At 43.9% G+C, this 20,694-nt stretch overlaps 2 protein-coding genes across 2 annotated transcripts; one reads left to right on the forward strand and one right to left on the reverse strand.

Moving 5' to 3' along the window:
• The first annotated feature begins 4,078 nt into the window (after positions 1-4,078).
• On the forward strand, positions 4,079-11,989 carry LOC311100332 (arachidonate 5-lipoxygenase-activating protein-like). The gene is made up of 5 exons (XM_084141218.1): positions 4,079-4,298; positions 4,984-5,065; positions 10,169-10,239; positions 10,348-10,429; positions 10,644-11,989. Exons 1-5 carry the CDS (start codon positions 4,229-4,231, stop codon positions 10,804-10,806), a joined length of 468 nt encoding a protein of 155 aa, XP_083997344.1. The 5' UTR covers positions 4,079-4,228; the 3' UTR covers positions 10,807-11,989.
• A 903-nt stretch (positions 11,990-12,892) lies between these two features.
• Positions 12,893-18,057, reverse strand: LOC311100331 (mesenteric estrogen-dependent adipogenesis protein-like). The gene is made up of 5 exons (XM_084141217.1): positions 17,812-18,057; positions 17,562-17,698; positions 15,470-15,585; positions 15,115-15,285; positions 12,893-14,227 (listed from the first exon to the last, which is right to left on the reverse strand). Exons 1-5 carry the CDS (start codon positions 18,006-18,008, stop codon positions 14,207-14,209), a joined length of 642 nt encoding a protein of 213 aa, XP_083997343.1. The 5' UTR covers positions 18,009-18,057; the 3' UTR covers positions 12,893-14,206.
• Positions 18,058-20,694: the final 2,637 nt, after the last annotated feature.

A 20,694-nucleotide genomic window follows, 5' to 3' on the forward strand; every position in this document is an offset into this window, starting at 1 on the left:
AGGCCTTCCTAATTGACCTGGCCCAGGTATCCTGGATGGATATAGATCTCATTCCGTCAGTAGAGGATGTCTGGTTGTTCTTTAAAAGTAATTTCCTCTCAATCTTAAATAAACATGCCCCATTCAAAAAATACAGAACTAAGAACAGATATAGCCCCTGGTTCTCCTCAGACTTGACTGCCCTTGACCAGCACAAAAACATTGTGGCGTACTGCATTAGCATCAAATAGCCCCTGCGATATGCAACTTTTCAGGGAAGTTAGGAACCAATATACACAAGCAGTCAGGAAAGCAAAGGCTAACTTTTTCAAACAGAAAGTGCTACAGGATGCAAATAACTCCAAAAAGTTTTGGGACACTGTAAAGTCCATGGAGAATAAGAGCACTTCCTCCCAGCTGCCCCCTGCACTGAGGCTAGGAAACACTATCACCACCGATAAATCTACAATAATGGAGAATTTCAACAAGCATTTTGCTACGGCTGGCCATGCTTTCCACCTGGCTACCACTACCCCGGCCACCAGCTCTGCACCCTCCGCTGCAACTTGCCCATGCCCCCCCCTGCTTCTCCTTCACACAAATTCAGACAGCTGATGTTCTGAAAGAGCTGCAAAATCTGGACCCCTAAAAATCAGCTGGGCTAGACAATCTGGACCCTTTCTTTCTAAAACTAGCCGCCGAAATTGTCGCAACCCCTATTACTAGCCTGTTCAACCTCTCTTTCGTAACGTCTGAGATCCCCAGAGATTGGAAAGCTGCCGCGGTCATCCCCCTCTTCAAAGGGGGTGACACTCTAGATCCAAACTGTTACAGACCTATATCCATCCTGCCCTGCCTTTCGAAAGTATTTGAAAGCCAAGTTAACAAACAGATCACCAACCATTTCGAATCCCACCGTACCTTCTCCGCTATGCAATCCGGTTTCCGAGCTGGTCATGGGTGCACTTCAGCCACGCTCAAGGTCCTAAACGATATTATAACCGCGATCGATAATAGACAGTACTGTGCAGCCGTCTTCATCGACCTGGCCAAGGCTTTCGACTCTGTCAACCACCGCATTCTTATTGGCAGACTAAATAGCCTTGGTTTCTCAAATGACTGCCTCGCCTGGTTCACCAACTACTTCTCAGATAGAGTTCAATGTGTGAAATCGGAGGGCCTGTTGTCTGGACCTATGGCAGTCTCTATTGGGGTGCCACAGGGTTCAATTCTTGGGCCGACTCTTTTCTCTGTGTATATCAATGATGTCGCTCTTGCTGCTGGTGACTCTCAGATCCACCTCTATGCAGACGACACCATTTTGTATACATCTGGCCCTTCATTGGACACTGTGTTAACAAACCTCCAAATGAGCTTCAATGCCATACAACACTCCTTCAGTAGCCTCCAACTGCTCTTAAACACTAGTAAAACTAAATGCATGCTCTTCAATCGAACGCTGCTGGCACCCGCCCACCCGACTAGAATCACCACTCTCGACGGGTCTGACCTAGAGTATGTGGACAACTACAAATACCTAGGTGTCTGGTTAGACTGTAAACTCGCCTTCCAGACTCACATTAAGAATCTCCAATCCAAAGTTAAATCTAGAATCGGCTTCCTATTTCGCAACAAAGCCTCCTTCACACATGCTGCCAAACATGCCCTCGTAAAACTGACTATCCTACCGATCCTTGACTTCGGCGATGTCATTTACAAAATAGCCTCCAACACTCTACTCAGCAAATTGGATGTAGTCTATCACAGTGCCATCCGTTTTGTCTCCAAAGCCCCATACACTACCCACCACTGTGACCTGTACGCTCTTGTTGGCTGGTCCTCACTACATGTTCGTCGTCAAACCCACTGGCTCCAGGACATCTATAAATCACTGCTAGGCAAATCCCCGCCTTATCTTAGCTCATTGGTCACCATAGCAGCACCAACCCGTAGTCTGCGCTCCAGCAGGTATATCTCACTGGTCATTCCCAAAGCCAACACCTCCTTTGGCTGCCATTCCTTCCAGTTCTCTGCTGCCAATGACTGGAACGAATTGCAAAAATCTCTGAAGCTGGAGACTCTTATCTCCCTCACTAACTTTAAGCATCAGTTGTCAGAGCACCTTACCGATCACTGCACATGTACACAGCCCATCTGAAATTAGCCCACCCAACTACCTCATCCCTATATTGTTATTTATTTTGCTATTTTGCACCCCAGTATCTCTATTTGCACATAATCTCTTGCACATCTAGCATTCCAGTGTTAATACTAATTGTAATTATTTTGCACTATAGCCTATTTATTGCCTTACCTCCATAACTTGCTACATTGGCACACACTGTATAAATATTTTCTGTTGTATTTTATGACCTTATGTTTTTTTTACTCCATATGTAACTCTGTGTTGTTGTTTTTATCGCACTGCTTTGCTTTATCTTGGCCAGGTCGCAGTTGTAAATGAGAACTTGTTCTCAACTGGCTTACCTGGTTAAATAAAGGTGAAATAAAAAATAAAACATAACATATACAGATAAAAAAGAAACGGAAGGCATTTGAACCTAGTCTGGCACAAAGAGAGCTATATGTATGTATGTATGTGTGTATATATATATATATATGTTTATTTTTTATAAATTAGCAAAAATTTCAAAAAAACGGCTTTTGCTTTGTCGTTATTGGGTATTGTATGTAGATTGAGGAATTGTCTTTATTTAATCAATTTTAGAAATGAAGGCTGTAACGTAACAAAATGTGGAAAAAGTCAAGGAGTCTGAATACTTTCCGAATGCACTGTATGTGCTATCACGACAACTCCTGTGTCATGATGGCACAACAGACTGGTAGTGGCACCCAGGCTAAGAATCAGGAGTAACCTGCAGGAAAGTATACGCAGTTCACTCCACTAAAATGAATGGAAGGATATGAAAATGTGGTGATGTAGCTTTGTAGTTGTGGTCTCACTACAGGGTGATAAAATGTGTTAACTACTGAATATACATAGATTGGTAAGTAGTTCCACAACCACATATTTACTGGTAATGCAATTTAACTAGTATTCTTTCCTTCGCCATGTCAGGCTCTTCGATAGTGCTAATGCGCCACCTAGTGGAACATATTTGAAAGAGCATGTCCATTTACCCCAACGTCGGTCTTTCAATATTCTACCAAAGATAGTTTACAATTATTTATTTTTTTGTCAAGGATCCTGTCTGTGTAATTGGGCGTTTCCTCTTTCGCGTGAGTATGCTTTTCCCGCGTGAGCTCACGGTTCCTCCAGAATATCTGGCATACTCACGCGAGAGCTCGCTCGCTCGCTCTGGTCTACTTATTGTCCCCAACCGCTCGCCCCATCCGCCCCGCCAACCGCTCGCCCCATCCGCCCCGCCAACCGCTCGCCCCATCCGCCCCGCCAACCGCTCGCCCCATCCGCCCCGCCAACCGCTCGCCCCATCCGCCCCGACCAGAATCTTTTTGCCTGTGAGATATCTCGTTCTGGGGCACCCCCTCCTCGGGGCGGGGGAAATAAGTAGACCAGAGTGGGGTGTCTCGCGTTCTCTAACTTCTCTGGTTCTACTAGCTACAGTATGTACATTATTTTAAAACACAGTATTTTATCAGTTGGAGGAATCAATGTTTTGTTAAATTTATTGACATACATTCTCATAAATATGAAACATGTAGAACATGTCAATTCTAGCTAGGTTTATGTATTGGCTGTTCTCCGCGCGCAGAAAACTCCTCGCCAATTGGAAAGTCATGCATGCAAGCATCATTGTAAAAATATGTAAGTAAATTGAATCGCCTATGATAGTGATTTATTGGTGGGAAGACTACTAACAAAAACACTCATTCCCATACCGGGAGTCGAACCCGGGCCGCCTGGGTGAAAACCAGGAATCCTAACCGCTAGACCATATGGGAGTCTACATTCTTAGTTCGTCAATGGCGTTTTCAATGTACTAAGCAAAGGCAATAACAGTGACGTAACCATGACGGAAGGGTGAGGGAGCTCCGTTGGTAGGCCCTGTCACACACACACACTAGTAAGGAAATATTGTCTGAAAAATCATTTGCGTAAAACAAATAGAGGAAGTGCAGGACAGAGATAGAGAGATAGTGTGTGTGTGCGACAGACACAGAGAGAGAGAGAGAGTTATAACTGTTGTCCCCCCTCCTCCTCTCCTTATATTCAATCATCCTGTCCTCCCTGTTGTTATCTCCCTCCATCCCTCCGTTCTGAGTAGTCATGGTATCCATAGTGGTGGAACACATCTTTCTCTTGGTCATCGTCACTCTCATTAGCGTCCTGCAGAATGGTAAGACAATTAATACACTTTATATCAATTATTATGGTTATTATTATCAAAAATTTTATTTTACTACATGTATTATTTTATTTCAACTAGGATGTCCCATTCACATGAATAATATATTTATAGAAAGGAGACCTGGCCAAAAAGACAACTGTGGCGAAGTTACTTGCATTGTCATTGTCAGTGAGAGAATAAATACACTTTATTGGTCTTTTTCCCAGACATATATTAAACCTAATCCTGGAATAAAAAACACTTTCAATGGCGATTTTAGTCCAGGACTAGGCTTTATCTGTGTCTGGGAAACCGGCCCTATCTCAGCTGAGTGACTATAAACGTAATATCGATTAAAATATATATTTTATTTGAACCAGGAAGTCCCACCATTGAGATAAATAATACCTTTATAAATGGAGACCCGAGGAGGATTTCCTCGCATTGTAAAGTAGCTTACTATGTGATTTATTAAGACTAATAGGCATTAGTAGTGGTGACATGTTCTTTGTTTTTCATACTGTAAAATGTTTTTTATCATTTAATCTTTCGGTTGATGCTTTGAATTGAATACCATGCCTAGCTTTTAAATTACGGTATATCACTTGAAAATCAAGTATTTTCCTTAGCTTCTCTGATCGATGATGAAATACATTTCTGACTGTTGGTGATGTATCTGTTGTGTTATTTACAGCTTTCTTTGCAACAAAAGTAGAGAAGGAAGGTAAAGTGCAAAACACCAAAACTTCTGCTTTTGAGAGAGTGTCTTGCGCCAAGTAAGTGACTTTCACACATGCACACACACACACACACACACACACACACACACACACACACACACACTGTTATATGTACAGTTATATTCTTTCCCTGTGTATTTAGAATATTAACTAAGCCATAACCCAAACAAGGACGTTCCATTTGAACCGTGTTGAACTGTTGTTCCAGTTTGACATTATTTCCCAATGTTCTTTACTGCTTATTACATGTACATGAACGCTACTACCCCCATGTACCAAGCCATAACCTAATAATAGCCAAGCCACAACCCACACAAGACTGCGTGTTTCTGTACACATTGGTTTTGTTGGCTGTGTGATAAGGGTTTTGCATATCCCATGTCTCCTTTCTCTTCCATCTGAGTAGTCGACTTTTCCATCTGATTTCCATCTCTCCTAACATTAGTAACCATCCCATGGAGTTTCCTCAAACTCCAACCAGACCAGGTTATAGCCACCCTATTTTCTATTTATAGTGCGGAACTGTTGACCAGGGCCCATAGTGCCCGACCCTGGTCAACTGTAGTGTCATATGTAGGGTGCAGGGAGTAGGGTGTAGGAAGTAGGAAGTAGGGTGTAGGGTGTAGGAAGTAGGGTGTAGGGAGTAGGGTGTAGGGTGAAGGGAGTTGGAAGTAGGGTGTAGGGAGTAGGGTGTAGGGAGTAGGGAGTAGGGTGTAGGGTGTAGGAAGTAGGGTGTAGGGAGTAGGGTGAAGGGAGTAGGGTGTAGGGAGTAGGGTGTAGGAAGTAGGGTGTAGGAAGTAGGGTGTAGGGAGTAGGGTGAAGGGAGTAGGGAGTAGGGTGTAGGGTGTAGGGAGTAGGGTGTAGGAAGTAGGGTGTAGGGAGTAGGGAGTAGGGTGTAGGGTGTAGGGAGTAGGGTGTAGGGAGTAGGGTGAAGGGAGTAGGGAGTAGGGTGTAGGGTGTAGGGAGTAGGGTGTAGGGAGTAGGGTGTAGGGAGTAGGGTGTAGGGTGTAGGGAGTAGGGTGTAGGGTGTAGGGAGTAGGGTGTAGGGAGTAGGGTGTAGGGAGTAGGGTGTAGGGTGCCATTTGGGAGGCAGCCGTCTCTCCTGACATTATAACCATCACAGAGTTCCATAAAAAACACATCAGGTGTAGTTCTTTCTGCTTACTGTGTGGAACTGCCCTGGTGGCTTTAGGGGAGGTTAGATTCTGCTTACTGTGTGGAACTGCCCTGTGCCTGTAGGGGAGGTTAGATTGGGGCTGTAGGGGAGGTCAGACTGGGGCTGTAGGGGAGGTCAGACTGGGACGGTTTCCTGTACAGATGTTAAGTCTTGGACTAAAAAGCATACTCAACGGAAACAGCCCCATTGTAAGTGCTTTGTATTCCAGGACTTGGCTTAATCTCAGACCAGGAAATCGGCCCATAGGGTGCATCTCAATAGTTTGAAGTGGCTTCCTCTTCTTGTCTCCTTTCCTTTAAAAGTTCAGGTATAAAAGACGAATAACGTAGATGAAGACAGACACATGAAGGAACAGAGGATCAGAACTGTTGTTTCAATGTCTTTAATTGGAGGCCATCGTTATTGCACTGATGTACTTCCTGTACTAAAAAAAGGAAACAGTGGACCCACATCCTTTCTCTACTCTGCACCTTAGCACACACTCATATCACAACTGCTGCTACTACACTTATAATATACCATTTAGCAGACGCTTTTATCCAAAGCGACTTACAGTCATGCGTGCATAAATTTTTTATTTTATGGGTGGTCCCAGGGATCGAACCCACTACCTTGGCGTTACAAGCGCCGTGCTCTACCAGCTGAGCTACAGAGGACCACTTATATTATACTGCTCAGTTTTATAAACCCCTCCCCCTCCCCCTCCCCCCCTTCCCCAAAACACGTGTAAATATTGGACTGTAGATTGTGCCTTCCTCTATTATACTTCTGCTGAAATGTTTCTTCTGTTCTACTGAGACATTTACTTTATGTTGCTATTCTCATCTTTCATTATTTCTTATTGTTGTTGCATTGTCCAGAAGGAAGCTGCAAGGAAGCGTTTAGTTGGACGGTGTATACCATGTGTGTCCCGTACATACGACTAATACAACTTGAAACTACTCTGAAGAGAGGACTTAAGTTAACGGTGGTTAGGCTAACTCAGCCGGTAGAGCACGGCGCTTGTAACGCCAAGGTAGTGGGTTCGATCCCCGGGACCACCCATACACAAAAAATGTATGCACGCATGACTGTAAGTCGCTTTGGATAAAAGTGTCTGCTAAATGGCATATTATTATCATGTGTGAAGAAACACACTCACTCAAACACACAAAGTAAAACATTTTGCAACAAAAACAAGAGTTTCTTGATGGATAAGTTCAGGAAGTTGCTGTGTGGCTGCGTTGAGTCACACATTAAATATATTTTTCTAACACCCCACCCTCCCTCCACCCCTCCTTCTTAGTGTGAGAGGGGCTGAGGATGTTGTCATCACATTTCATCAACGTTCCTTTACTGACACACTACAGAGAGAGTCCTTTACTAACCACAGAATATGTGCAATAGATATTGTAAGGGCTCTATTCAATAGCACTACTGGGTGATCTGAAAAGTCATAAGTCAATCGATCAATAATATAATAATACTTTTAGCAAAAATGTTTATTTTCAATTTACAATCTGTAGTAACAATGAAAATAGAAGGGTTCAGAACTTTTGTGAAACATCACAGTACAGTTGAAAAATATATGGCAAATAGAAATCCAATATGAATGGTGTTAAGAGATGGGAGGTGTTGAATGGAGCTGAAGGATGGGACTAATAACAACAACTATTAACAAGAAGATAACTAATGTAAAGCATACTGTGTCCATAATCAGTATATACAGTGGGGAGAACAAGTATTTGATACACTGCAGATTTTGCAGGTTTTCCTACTTACAAACATGTAGAGGTCTGTAATTTTTATCATAGGTACACTTCAACTGTGAGAGACGGAATCTAAAACAAAAATCCAGAAAATCACATTGTATGATTTTTAAGTAATTAATTTGCATTTTATTGCATGACATAAGTATTTGATCACCTACCAACCAGTAAGAATTCCGGCTCTCACAGACCTGTTAGTTTTTCTTTAAGAAGCTCTCCTGTTCTCCACTCATTACCTGTATTAACTGCACCTGTTTGAACTCGTTACCTGTATTAAAGACACCTGTCCACACACTCAATCAAACAGACTCCAACCTCTCCGCAATGGCCAAGACCAGAGAGCTGTGTAAGGACATCAGGGATAAAATTATAGACCTGCACAAGGCTGGGATGGGCTACAGGACAATAGGCAAGCAGCTTAGTGAGAAGGCAACAACTGTTGGCGCAATTATTAGCAAATGGAAGAAGTTCAAGATGACGGTCAATCACCCTCGGTCTGGGGCTCCATGCAAGATCTCACTTCGTGGGGCATCAATGATCATGAGGAAGGTGGGGGATCAGCCCAGAACTACACGGCAGGACCTGGTCAATGACCTGAAGAGAGCTGGGACCACAGTCTCAAAGAAAACCATTAGTAACACACTACGCCGTCATGGATTAAAATCCTGCAGCGCACGCAAGGTCCCCCTGCTCAAGCCAGCGCATGTCCAGGCCCGTCTGAAGTTTGCCAATGACCATCTGGATGATCCAGAGGAGGAATGGGAGAAGGTCATGTGGTCTGATGAGAAAAAAATATAGCTTTTTGGTCTAAACTCCACTCGCTGTGTTTGGAGGAAGAAGAAGGATGAGTACAACCCCAAGAACACCATCCCAACCGTGAAGCATGGAGGTGGAAACATCATTCTTTGGGGATACTTTTCTGCAAAGGGGACAGGACGACTGCACCGTATTGAGGGGAGGATGGATGGGGCCATGTATCGCGAGATCTTGGGCAACAACCTCCTTCCCTCAGTAAGAGCATTGAAGATGGGTCGTGGCTGGGTCTTCCAGCATGACAACGACCCGAAACACACAGCCAGGGCAACTAAGGAGTGGCTCCGTAAGAAGCATCTCAAGGTCCTGGAGTGGCCTAGCCAGTCTCCAGACCTGAACCCAATAGAAAATCTTTGGAGGGAGCTGAAAGTCCGTATTGCCCAGCGACAGCCCCGAAACCTGAAGGATCTGGAGAAGGTCTGTATGGAGGAGTTGGCCAAAATCCCTGCTGCAGTGTGTGCAAACCAGGTCAAGACCTACAGGAAACGTATGATCTCTGTAATTACAAACAAAGGTTTCTGTACCAAATATTAAGTTCTGCTTTTCTGATGTATCAAATACTTATGTCATGCAATAAAATGCAAATTAATTACTTAAAAATCATACAATGTGATTTTCTGGATTTTTGTTTTAGATTCCGTTTCTCACAGTTGAAGTGTACCTATGATAAAAATTGCAGACCTCTACATGCTTTGTAAGTAGGAAAACCTGCAAAATCGGCAGTGTATCAAATACTTGTTCTCCCCACTGTAGGTTATAGGTTGAGAGCTTTTGTGAAAGAGCACAGTTAGAAAGATATGGTATATAGAAGCAAACCGGATGGACATCATGAAAATGATCGGAGAAGTTCAGGGTAGAGGAAGTTCAGGAGAAAAAACAAACAATATAGAATTATTGTCAAATTGACTGTGTCCATAAAATGTATATAGTATGTATAAGCTGGAAGTAGAGGCCTAAGCGTTGTTGTTCACTAGTTTACTCCAATTAGGGAAGGGGTGGTGGGATTGGAAAGTAATAAAGAAAAAATGAAAAAAGGTCTCTATTCAATCTGTAAAACTGAAGCGTTACAGATTCCGCTATAGAACTTCAAAGGTAATTCCGATTGAGCCGACATATGCAGCTTTAACCGTGAATGCAGTCTCACCGTTAACAGGGGAACATTGCCTTTACATGTCAATCACGCTGTAATGCTGAATTTCCGAGATACGGATTGAATAGAGCCCTAACACTTCATATGAGTCGAGTCTCAGTGTGTGTTTGTATTCACTGTAAGTTTGTGTTTGTGTGTTTTGTATTCACCCGCCATGCGGGTGTCTGCTATCGCCGGTTAACCCTCGATCTGATTGAATCTAGGCCTAACTAGGGTTTTCATCATGTGTTTCTCTTGTCTGTCTCCCCCAGTCGTAACTGTATGGATTCCTACCCGACCTTCCTAGCAGTGATGTGGTGTGCTGGGCTGTGTCTTAACCAAGGTAAATCATCACACAGATGCCGTACATCACGTGACAATTCCCAAGTCTCTATTTTCACCTAGTATGATTCCCCAACTAACACTATGTCTGTGATCTTGGTGTGTTCAGCTCCTGCTGCCTTCGCAGGGCTCATCTACCTGGTGGCCAGGCAGAAGTACTTTGTCGGGTACATGGGTCAGACATCTCAAAGGTGAGAGGGTGTGTGTGTACCTGTGTGTGTGAAGTATGTGTAACTGACTGACTGTTGTTTTGTGTGTGTGTGTGTGACTGACTGACTGTTGTTTTGTGTGTGTGTGTGTGTGTGTGTATGTGTATGTGTGTGTGTGTGTGTGTGTGTGTATGTGTATGTGTATGTGTGTGTGTGTGTGTGTGTGTGTGTGACTGACTGTGTTTCTGTCTGACAGCACTCCAGGGTACCTGTTTGGGAAACGCGTCCTGGCCTTCCTCATCCTGATGTGCATTGTGGGTATCTTCAACTTCCTGCTGGTGCGTTACTTCGGCAACGACTATAAAGACACCACGGAAATGATCACCAACGCAGCCTCCGCTCTCCTCCTCATTCCCTGAACCTGTCTGTGTGTTAGACCTACTTCGGCAGTGACTATAAAGTCTATGTATTGTCTGTGTGTTAGACCTACTTCGGCAGTGACTATAAAGTCTATGTATTGTCTGTGTGTTAGACCTACTTCGGCAGTGACTATAAAGTCTATGTATTGTCTGTGTGTTAGACCTACTTCGGCAGTGACTATAAAGTCTATGTATTGTCTGTGTTAGACTTTATAGTCACTGCCGTAGGACCTCTATGTATTGTCTTTGTGTGTGCGTGCATGTGTGTATTCGCACAGTGCAAGGGTAGGAAGTGTGTGATGTGATGTGTAATTCAATGTGGTGCAATTATCCGCTTCTGTGCTCAATAATTTCATGTTTTATTTTTCTAAAAAATACTTTTATTTGAGTCTGGAAATAGAAACACACAAAAACAATCAAAACTACAGAGCATAATTTTGAATTCCATTGAAAATTAATAAAATGTTTTGATATGCCACAGCAGCCACAACTACCCCTCTAAATGTAATTTGAACAGTTTCTAAAGTCAGTCCAAGGTGACCCTTCATCTAAAGAGCATACAGCATCTCCACATCTACATTAAGAGCATACAGCATCTCCACATCTACATTAAGAGCATACAGCATCCACATTAAGAGCATACAGCATCTCCACATTTACATTAAGAGCATACAGCATCTCCACATTTACATTAAGAGCATACAGCATCTCCACATTTACATTAAGAGCATACAGCATCTCCACATTTACATTAAGAGCATACAGCATCCACATCTACATTAATAATAATAATAATAAGAGCATACAGCATCTCCACATTTACATTAAGAGCATACAGCATCTCCACATTTACATTAAGAGCATACAGCATCTCCACATCTACATTAAGAGCATACAGCATCTCCACATCTACATTAAGAGCATTCAGCATCCACATAAAGAGCATACAGCATCTCCACATCTACATTAAGAGCATTCAGCATCCACATAAAGAGCATACAGCATCTCAACATTTACATAAAGAGCATATATTTTCTTGTATTACAGCCTGAATTCAAAATGGATTAAATATGTTTTTCTCACCCATCTACACACAATACCCCATAATGATAAAGTGAAAACATGTTTTTACAAATGTTTGCAAATGTATTGAAAATGAAATACAGAAGTACCCTTGAGTCAATACTTTGTGGAAGCACCTTTGACAGCGATTAATTACAGTTGTGAGTGTTTCTGGGTAAGCCTCTAAGAGCTTTCCACACCTGGATTGTGCAACATTTGCCTGTTATTATTTGCAAAATTCTACAAGCTTGGACAAATTGGTTGTTTGTCATTGCTAGACAGCCATTTTCAAGTCTTGCCATAGATTTTCAAGCAGATCTAAGTCAAAACTGTAACTCGGCCACTCAGGAACATTCACGGTCTTCTTGGTAAGCAACTCCAGTTTAGATTTGGCCTTGTGTTTTAGGTTGTCGTGCTGAAAGATGAATTCATCGGTCTGGTCGAAAGCAGACTGAACCAGGTTTTCCTCTAGGATTTTGCCTGTGCTTAGCTCCATTCCGTTTATCTTTTATCCTGAAAAACTCCCTAGTCCATAACGATTACAAGCATACCCATAACATGATGCAGCCACCACTATGCTTGAAAATATGGAGAGTGGTACTCAGTAATGTGTTACATTGGATTTGCCCCAAACATAACACTTTGTATTCAGGACAAAAAGTTAATTGCTTTGCCACAGTTTTTGCAGTATTACTTTAGTGCCTTGTTGCAAACAGGATGCATGTTTTGGAATATTTGTATTCTGTACAGGCTTCCTTCTTCTCACTCTGTCAATTAGGTTAGTGTTGTTGAGTTACTACAATGTTGTTGATCAATTCTCAGTTTTCTCCTATCAAAGCCATTCATCTCTGTAACTGTTTTAAAGTCACCATTCCTGAGCGGTTTCCTTCCTCTTGGGCAACTGAGTTAGGAAGGACGCCTGTATCTTTGTAGTGACTGGGTGTATCGATACATCATCCAAAGTGTAATTAATAACTTCCCCATGCTCAAAGGGAATATTCAATGTCTTCTTTTTTAATTTTTTACCTATCTACCACAGGAGGCTGCTGAGGGGAGGACGGCTCATAATAATGGTTGGAATGGAGTGAATGGAATGGCATTAAACACATGGAAACCATGTGTTTGATGTTTTCAATACCATTCCATTAATTCCGTTCCAGCCATTACTAAGAGCATGTCCTCCCAATTAAGGTACCACCAGCCGCCTGTGCCATCTACCAATCGGTGCCCTTCTTTGCGAGGCATTGGAAAACGTCCCTGGTCTTTGTGGTTAAATCTGTGTTTGAAATTCACTGCTCGACTGAGGGACCTTACAGATCATTGTATGTGTGGGTACAGAGATTAAGTAGTCATTCAAAGATCATGTTAAATACTATTATTGCACACAGTGAGTCCATGCAACTTATTATGTGACTTGTTAAGGACATTTATTTTGGCTTGCCATAAGGGGTTGAATACTTACCGACTCATTTTTTATTCATTAATTTTTTTTGGGGGGGGAAAACATTATTCCACTTTGTCATTATGGTGTATTGTGTGTAGGCCAGTAACAAAAATAATCTCTATTTTATCAATTTACAAAAATTCAGGCTGTAACACAACAACATGTGGGAAAAGTCAAGGGGAGTGAATACTTTCTGAAGGCGCTGTATATATATGAACTTCTTAAAACAACTTATTGTAAGTCTTTTGGGCTATTCTTACAATAGTTTCATGCCGACTAGCTTACTCAGTCTTCCCATTAACATAACAGTGCAGCAGAGGGGTCAATTCTCAAATCAAAGCAGCAGCATTAAACTGACCATCCCATGTCCTACACTAAACGAGATGATCCAGTCTGCTGATAAACAGATCCTCCCAGTGGTGGAATCCTGCATAGCAGACAGCGTCTCACTTCAACTAACAGGAGTCGCTGTCCGCTGAAACATGGGCCTAGGTTGAGGGGAAGAGGCGAAGCGAGAGGATTTACTCCGCCCAAAATATATCCGTGTGAGATAAGACCATTTTTGTATGGAGGTCTATGAGAGAGTGTTGAATTACATGGGGCTAATTTGATTCAAATAGAAGTTTGTAATTTTTAGACTGTTACAAATGTACTGATATAAATGGATGCAGGTGGCATTCCGGCAACTTGGTTGTGCCTGTTGTTCACACGTGTATCTGCCCTCTCATTGGCTAGAATGGTCCCTCCTGACCTCACTTGCCTTCAAGCATTGAAGACATGTATTTGCATTGTTTGAGCGGTCACTCGGCTATCTTGTCAATATAATAGCTCATCTTTGGCCTATGTCCAGTCTTCTTGCCCATCAAATAGCTATTATTGATTATTGCTAAGGTCTCATATTCCATGGTAGGAGATCTACAGGGAAGAAATCACAAAGTAAATAAACATGTGTTGGTTCCCTTCCTCTGAGTGGACACCCTAGCTATGGCCCAATCATATCCTTCCTCCCAGAGTGGACACCCTAGGTATGGCCCAATCATCTCCTTCCTCCCAGAGTGGAACTGTTCACTTCCCTTCACTGATTTGAAAGAAAATGACGGAGCCATGGGCTGGTGGGAGTTTCCACCATATTTCACTGCCATGGGCTGGTGAGAGTTTCCACTATATTTCACTGCCATGGGCTGGTGGGAGTTTCCACTATATTTCACTGCCATGGGCTGGTGGGAGTTTCCACTATATTTCACTGCCATGGGCTGGTGGGAGTTTCCACTATATTTCACTGCCATGGGCTGGTGGGAGTTTCCACTATATTTCAATGCTTTTAGATTTGTGGGAAGTAGTGAACGACTGCACACTTCAGGAGGACAGAGATATTATTGGGACACACCCTTTGATGGCCACAAGCAAGATTCAGAGAAACAGATTATTCAGCAGTAAACGGTCTGTGGTAGAGATTATAAACTGGGTGGTTCGAGCCCTGAATGCTGATTGGCTGAAAGCCGTGGTATATCACAGGTATGACAAAACATTTATTTTTACTGCTCTAATTATGTTGGTAACCAGTTTATAATAGCAATAAGGCACCTCTGGGGTTTGTGGTATATGGCCAATATACCACGGCTAAGGGCTGTATCCAGGCACTCCGAGTTGCGTCATGCATAAGAACAGCCCTTAGCCGTGGTATATTGGCCATTTACCACACCCCCTCTGGCCTTATTGCTTTAATATACATCAATAAGCTAACAGGACAGTTCCAGATCCATTAATAAATAAATAGGCCTTATTCATTCATTGTATTTTACCTTGAAATGGCGTTTACTGAAGCCGAGCCAGTGTGGGAAGTCGAAGAGGGCATCAGAGTAATATTTCAGGGTGAAGCAGGTATCCCTCCACACGGGCGTGACCTTCTCTCTGTCGCCTAGGAGACAGAAACTCTCACCTGCCCAGCCACGCAATGCATCACCCAGGTCAATCTGAAAACCAAAAAGCAGAGGGAAAAATGTATTTTAACTTTACATTAAAATATAAGAAATATGAAAATGCTATTTTCAATGTCATCATCTTGAGAGGTGGTTGCATAAAGAAAATAAGCGTGTTATCCAAGAATCACACTCTTATTAAAATGTTATTTTTATAACAGGAAAATGACAAACTCACATCGACCCTGTAGCTCTCCCCAGCCACAGAGGAGATAGTCCTGTCCAGGCCTCTCTCCATCTCCCACTTGATCAGAGCGTTACGGCCATCAATGGCCACCACATACCGCTGGAGCACTGGGCGGGAGGGAGAAAAGGAGAGGGAGAGAGAGAGAGAGAGAAAGAGAGGGGGAGAGTGAGAAGGAGGGAGAGAGAGGGGTTGGGGAGAGAGAGAGAGTTAGTCATGTGATGACCACTGTGTTAGTTAGTAATAAAACCTTTCACCAATCCACCACAGTGAAGAGGCAATGAGTCTCTGTACAGTGCATTCAGAAAGTATTCAGACCCCTATTACTTTTTCCACATTTTGTTATGTTACAGCCTTATTCTAAAATGGATTAAATTGTTTGTTTTTCCCCTCAATCTACACACAATACCCCATAATGATAAAGCAAAAATAAAATAAAAAAGAATACCATTTACATAAGTATTCAGACCATTTACTCAGTACTTTGTTGAAGCACCTTTGGTAGCGATTACAGCCTCGAGTCTTCTTGGGTATGACGCTACAAGCTTCGCACGCCTGTATTTGGCTAGTTTCTCCCATACTTCTCTGCAGATGCTCTCCAGCTCTGTCAGGTTAGATGGGGAGTGTCACTGCACAGCTATTTTCAGGTCTCTCCAGAGATGTTTGATCAGGTTCAAGTCCGGGCTCTGGCTGGACCACTCAAGGACATTCAGAGACTTCTCCCGAAGCCACTACCACATTGTCTTGGCTGTGTGCTTAGGGTCGTTGTCCTGTTGGAAGGGGAATCTTCACCCCCCAGTCTGAGGTCCTGAGCACTCTGGAGCAGGTTTTCATCAAGGACCTTTCTGTACTTTGCTCCGTTCATCTTAACCTCGATCCTGACTAGACTGGTCCCTGCCGCTGAAAAACATCCCCACAGCATGATGCTGCCACCACCATGCTTCACTGTCGGGATGGCGCCAGGTTTCCTCCAGACGTGACGCTTGGCATTCAGGCCAAAGAGTTCAATCTTGGTTTCATCAGAACAGAGAATCTTGTTTCTCAAGGTCTGAGTCCTTTAGGTGCCTTTTGGCAAACTCCAAGTGGGCTGTCATGTGCTTGGGTACCTTCAATGCTGCAGACATTTTTTGGTATCCTTCCCCAGATCTGTGCCTCGACACAATCCTGTCTCTGAGCTCTACGGACAATTCCTTCGACCTCATGGCTTGGATTTTGCTCTGACATGCACTGTCAACTGTGGGACATTATATAGATAGGTGTGTGCCTTTCCAAATCATGCCCAATCAATTGAATTTATGACAGGTGGACTCCAATCAAATTGTAGAAACATCTCAAGGATGATCAATGGAAACAGGATGCACCTGAGCTCAATTTCGAGTCATTGCAAAGGGTCTGAATACTTTTGGAAATAAGGTATCAGTTTTTTTTATTTGTAATAAAACTTGTTTTTACTTTGTCATTATGGGGTATTGTGTGTAAATTGATGAGGATTTTTATTTATTTAACACATTTTTCGAATAAGGCTGTAACGTAACAAAATGTGGATAAGTCAAGGGGTCTGAATCCTTTTCAATTGCACTGTAGTTAGGCCGTGAGTCAGACCTAAAAGTCACACTGCACCGCCTGCAACCGGTCAAAAACCGCAGTTCTATCCCAAATGGCACCCTATTCCCTATATAGTGCAATACTTTTGACCAGAACCCTGGTCAAAAGAAGTGCACTATATAGGGAATAAGGCACAATTTGGGAAGTACCGAGTGATTCATTATAACCTACATAGGAGGGGCCAGCCCAGGTTAAAAATACATCAATAAAATGCTGTTGTTTCACTGCATGGTTAAGAACTATGTGCTGCTGATAGCCTGATACATTATGCATGTATTGGTGGATAACATTTACTCCTGTACATACATTAAATTATGCAATCTGGTATTTGATGCTGTAAAGAGTAACGTTATGAAAAGTCATTTAGGAAAACCATGGACTACAGCGCAGCGCACACAGACAGACGCACCGTGTGGTTTTGGCTTACGCCTTGTCTGCTGCAGCCCACAGGTCCATTATAGATAGAACAGTGAAAATTTACCTTTGAGGTTTTTGGGAGATTTCTTATCTGTCGATGAAAGTTTACTTTCACATGCAGACACCAGTATATATATCTTTTTTGAGGTTAGGCTCTTCCTGAAGCGAGTGTAATCTCCCAAATTGCGCACTGTGATTTTCCTGAAACAAAATAAATGGTTAGATGAATTGTCGATTGCTGAGAAGTTGATGCGCATCTGAATTATGTTTTCAAGGCTGACTAACCTAACTTTTTAAATTAACATATTCCTTACTTTCCTGGCGAGTGCTGGAAGACTACTTTTCCTACTCTGGATAACTCAAAGTCATCGATGAACACGCAGCAGTTTTCAGGATCGCTTTTCACGAATCGGTAGCCAGCCTCTACCGTGAAACCGGGCGGAGGGTTCCGTAAGAATTCCTCAACTTCTATAACTTCCATCGTACAGCGGGAGACATCTGTGACCGTCATGTCTTTGGAGTGATATGGACTTCTCTGTCTCGCACGCTGTCTGTTTTTCTGCTGTGATTCCAGATCACGTGATGAGGAAATGAACGTCTTATAACCCCAGATGAACTCTCATTGGAACAGAACGTCTCAATCAGAAAGTATTTTCTTCACAAAAGCACATATGAATGACACGGATTGATAGTGGTGACTTGAAGATCTTTGGATGGGACATTTTTGCTGTATCCCTTATCAAGATGCTTATAAACGTTTCAATATTTTTAAAAACGTTTATTTTATTTGTATTATCATTGATCTTTTTTGGTGGGGTCATAAAAAAACTTAACAGATGTGGTCTATCCTATTTACTTTACCCATTTCATTTCTTCAACTTGTTACAATCTTCTACCTGTTGCTTAACTTTTTACACTAGGTCTACACTAGTTAGATTCTAATGCCGGACTCACTGTACTGTCCTGAAACATGACACAGAAAATATGTACTCACTTAATAACAGCAAGTGTAGTAAGCGTTTCTCCACCCTGTTTGGAATCTTCCAAGACAGACTGGCTGTCACCGGTGTGGAACGTTTTAGACCTCTACCCATTTTATAACTGTAGACCGAGGTGTCGCACCTTGTTTGGAATCTTCCAAGACAGACTGGCTGTCACTGGTGTGGAATGTTTTAGACCTCTACCCATTTTATAACTGTAGACCGAGGTGTCGCACCTTGTTTGGAATCTTCCAATGGGTAAAAGTCAGACTTGCCCTCAATGGCGAGTAATGTTTGTGAGAAATAATAGACTATTGACACTCACCTGACCGCTTGTTAATTTGTAGGCAACAGGTGAGGCTCTGAAAAAGTGGGTGTGTGCTGACGTGACTGGGTGTCTGCTTATCTATGTAGCTTATGTGTGTGTGTGTGATCAGAAGGGCAGTGTTGCCAACTCATCAGTAAGGAAAGTAGCTATTGGCTGTCCTAAAAGTCGCTAGAAGTCGCTAAATGACATCATCACCTAATTTGCATAATTGGCCATCTGCATGTAATTGTGATGGACGCTGTAGGAGAGAGGAATAACGTTGTGGGAAAGACAACAAGTGAGTAAAAAACACCCTAAATATGTTTAGAACTACAAATGAACTTTCTTCTCTCGATATAAAAAAAAAAAATGTTTTACATTTACATCCCGCCCTGAATGTAAGCCAGGGTGGGATCAGCCAGGGTGGGATCAGCCAGGGCGGGATCAGCCAGCGACGGCTTCCCGCATGCGCGATTCATTTGCAGTCTGGACGCGGAGGGATGAACATCTCCTGCTCTGACTGCAGCTGGGAGGGACTGCTGCATGAGGACTGGGCCGCCTGTGAGTGCTTTGGGACGGAGGGGGCCCTGGGGGTGGGGGTGGGGGTGGGGCCCACGGCAGCACCCGCTGCTCGTTGAGAAGAGTAAGAACGATACGTGCTTTCACGTCAGAGTCTCCAAAAGTCTCCAATAACACCAGAAAAAGTTGCTAGATTTGTCGCTAGTCGCTTTTTTGAAAACGTGTCGCTAGAGGGGTCTGAAAACTCGCTAAATATAGCGACAAAGTCGCTAAGTGTCACGATCGTTGAGAGACGGGTCAGACCAAGGTGCAGCGTGAAAAGCGTACATGTTTATTTACTCAATAAACATACAACAAAACAAGAAACACCGTAACGTGAAGTCCTCTGGCTATACACATACAAGCCTAAACGGAACAAGATCCCACAACTAAGGTAGGCAACCAGGCTACCTAAGTATGATCCCCAATCAGAGACAATGAGCGACAGCTGTCTCTGATTGGGAATCACACCCGGCCAAACATAGTAATACACCCTAGATCTACCACATAGAAATACACTAACATAGATCTCAACAGAAAACTCACACCCTGACCCAACCAACGAGAGTTCTCTTGATCAGGGCGTGACAGTACCCCCCCCCCCCCAAAGGTGCGTACTCCGGCTGCACCAACCTGACTCATTAGGGGAGGATCCGGGTCCGGGCGTGACGACCTCTCCCTCTCTGCCTCCCCGTTGCGCCCCTGGTCTGGTCTGGACCTCGGCGCGATGCTTCCCCTCTCCTTCCTCCCACAATGCACCAAGCCCTGTCTGGACCCTGGTGTGGGAGGCCCCGACCCTGGAGAGGGGCTGACATCTGGGCCTGGAGTAGAGCCGCTGTCCGGAGCTGGATTGGGCACCGGTGGAGCGGACTACTCTGGCTCCGGAATGGATCCGCTGACTGGAGCTGGACTGGGCACCGGTGGAGCGGACTGCTCTGGCTCCGGAGTGGATCCGCTGACCGGAGCTGGACTGGGCGCCGGTGGAGCGGACTGCTCTGGCTCCGGAGTGGATCCGCTGACCGGAGCTGGACTGGGCGCCGGTGGAGCGGACTGCTCTGGCTCCGGCGTGGATCCGCTGACCGGAGCTGGACTGGGCGCCGGTGGAGCGGACTGCTCTGGCTCCGGAGTGGATCCGCTGACCGGAGCTGGACTGGGCGCCAGTGGAGCGGACTACTCTGGCTCCGGAGTGGAGCCGCCGACCAGAGCTGGACTGGGCAACGGTGGAGCGGACTGCTCTGGCTCCGGAGTGGATCCGCCGAACGGAGCTGGACTGGGCACCGGTGGAGCGGACTGCTCTGGCTCCGGAGTGGAGCCACTGACCGGAGCTGGACTAGGCACCGGTGGAGCGGACT

The sequence above is a fragment of the Coregonus lavaretus genome (assembly GCF_964263955.1).
Source record: "Coregonus lavaretus genome assembly, chromosome: 24".
In the NCBI taxonomy this organism is placed as follows: Eukaryota; Metazoa; Chordata; class Actinopteri; order Salmoniformes; family Salmonidae; genus Coregonus; species Coregonus lavaretus.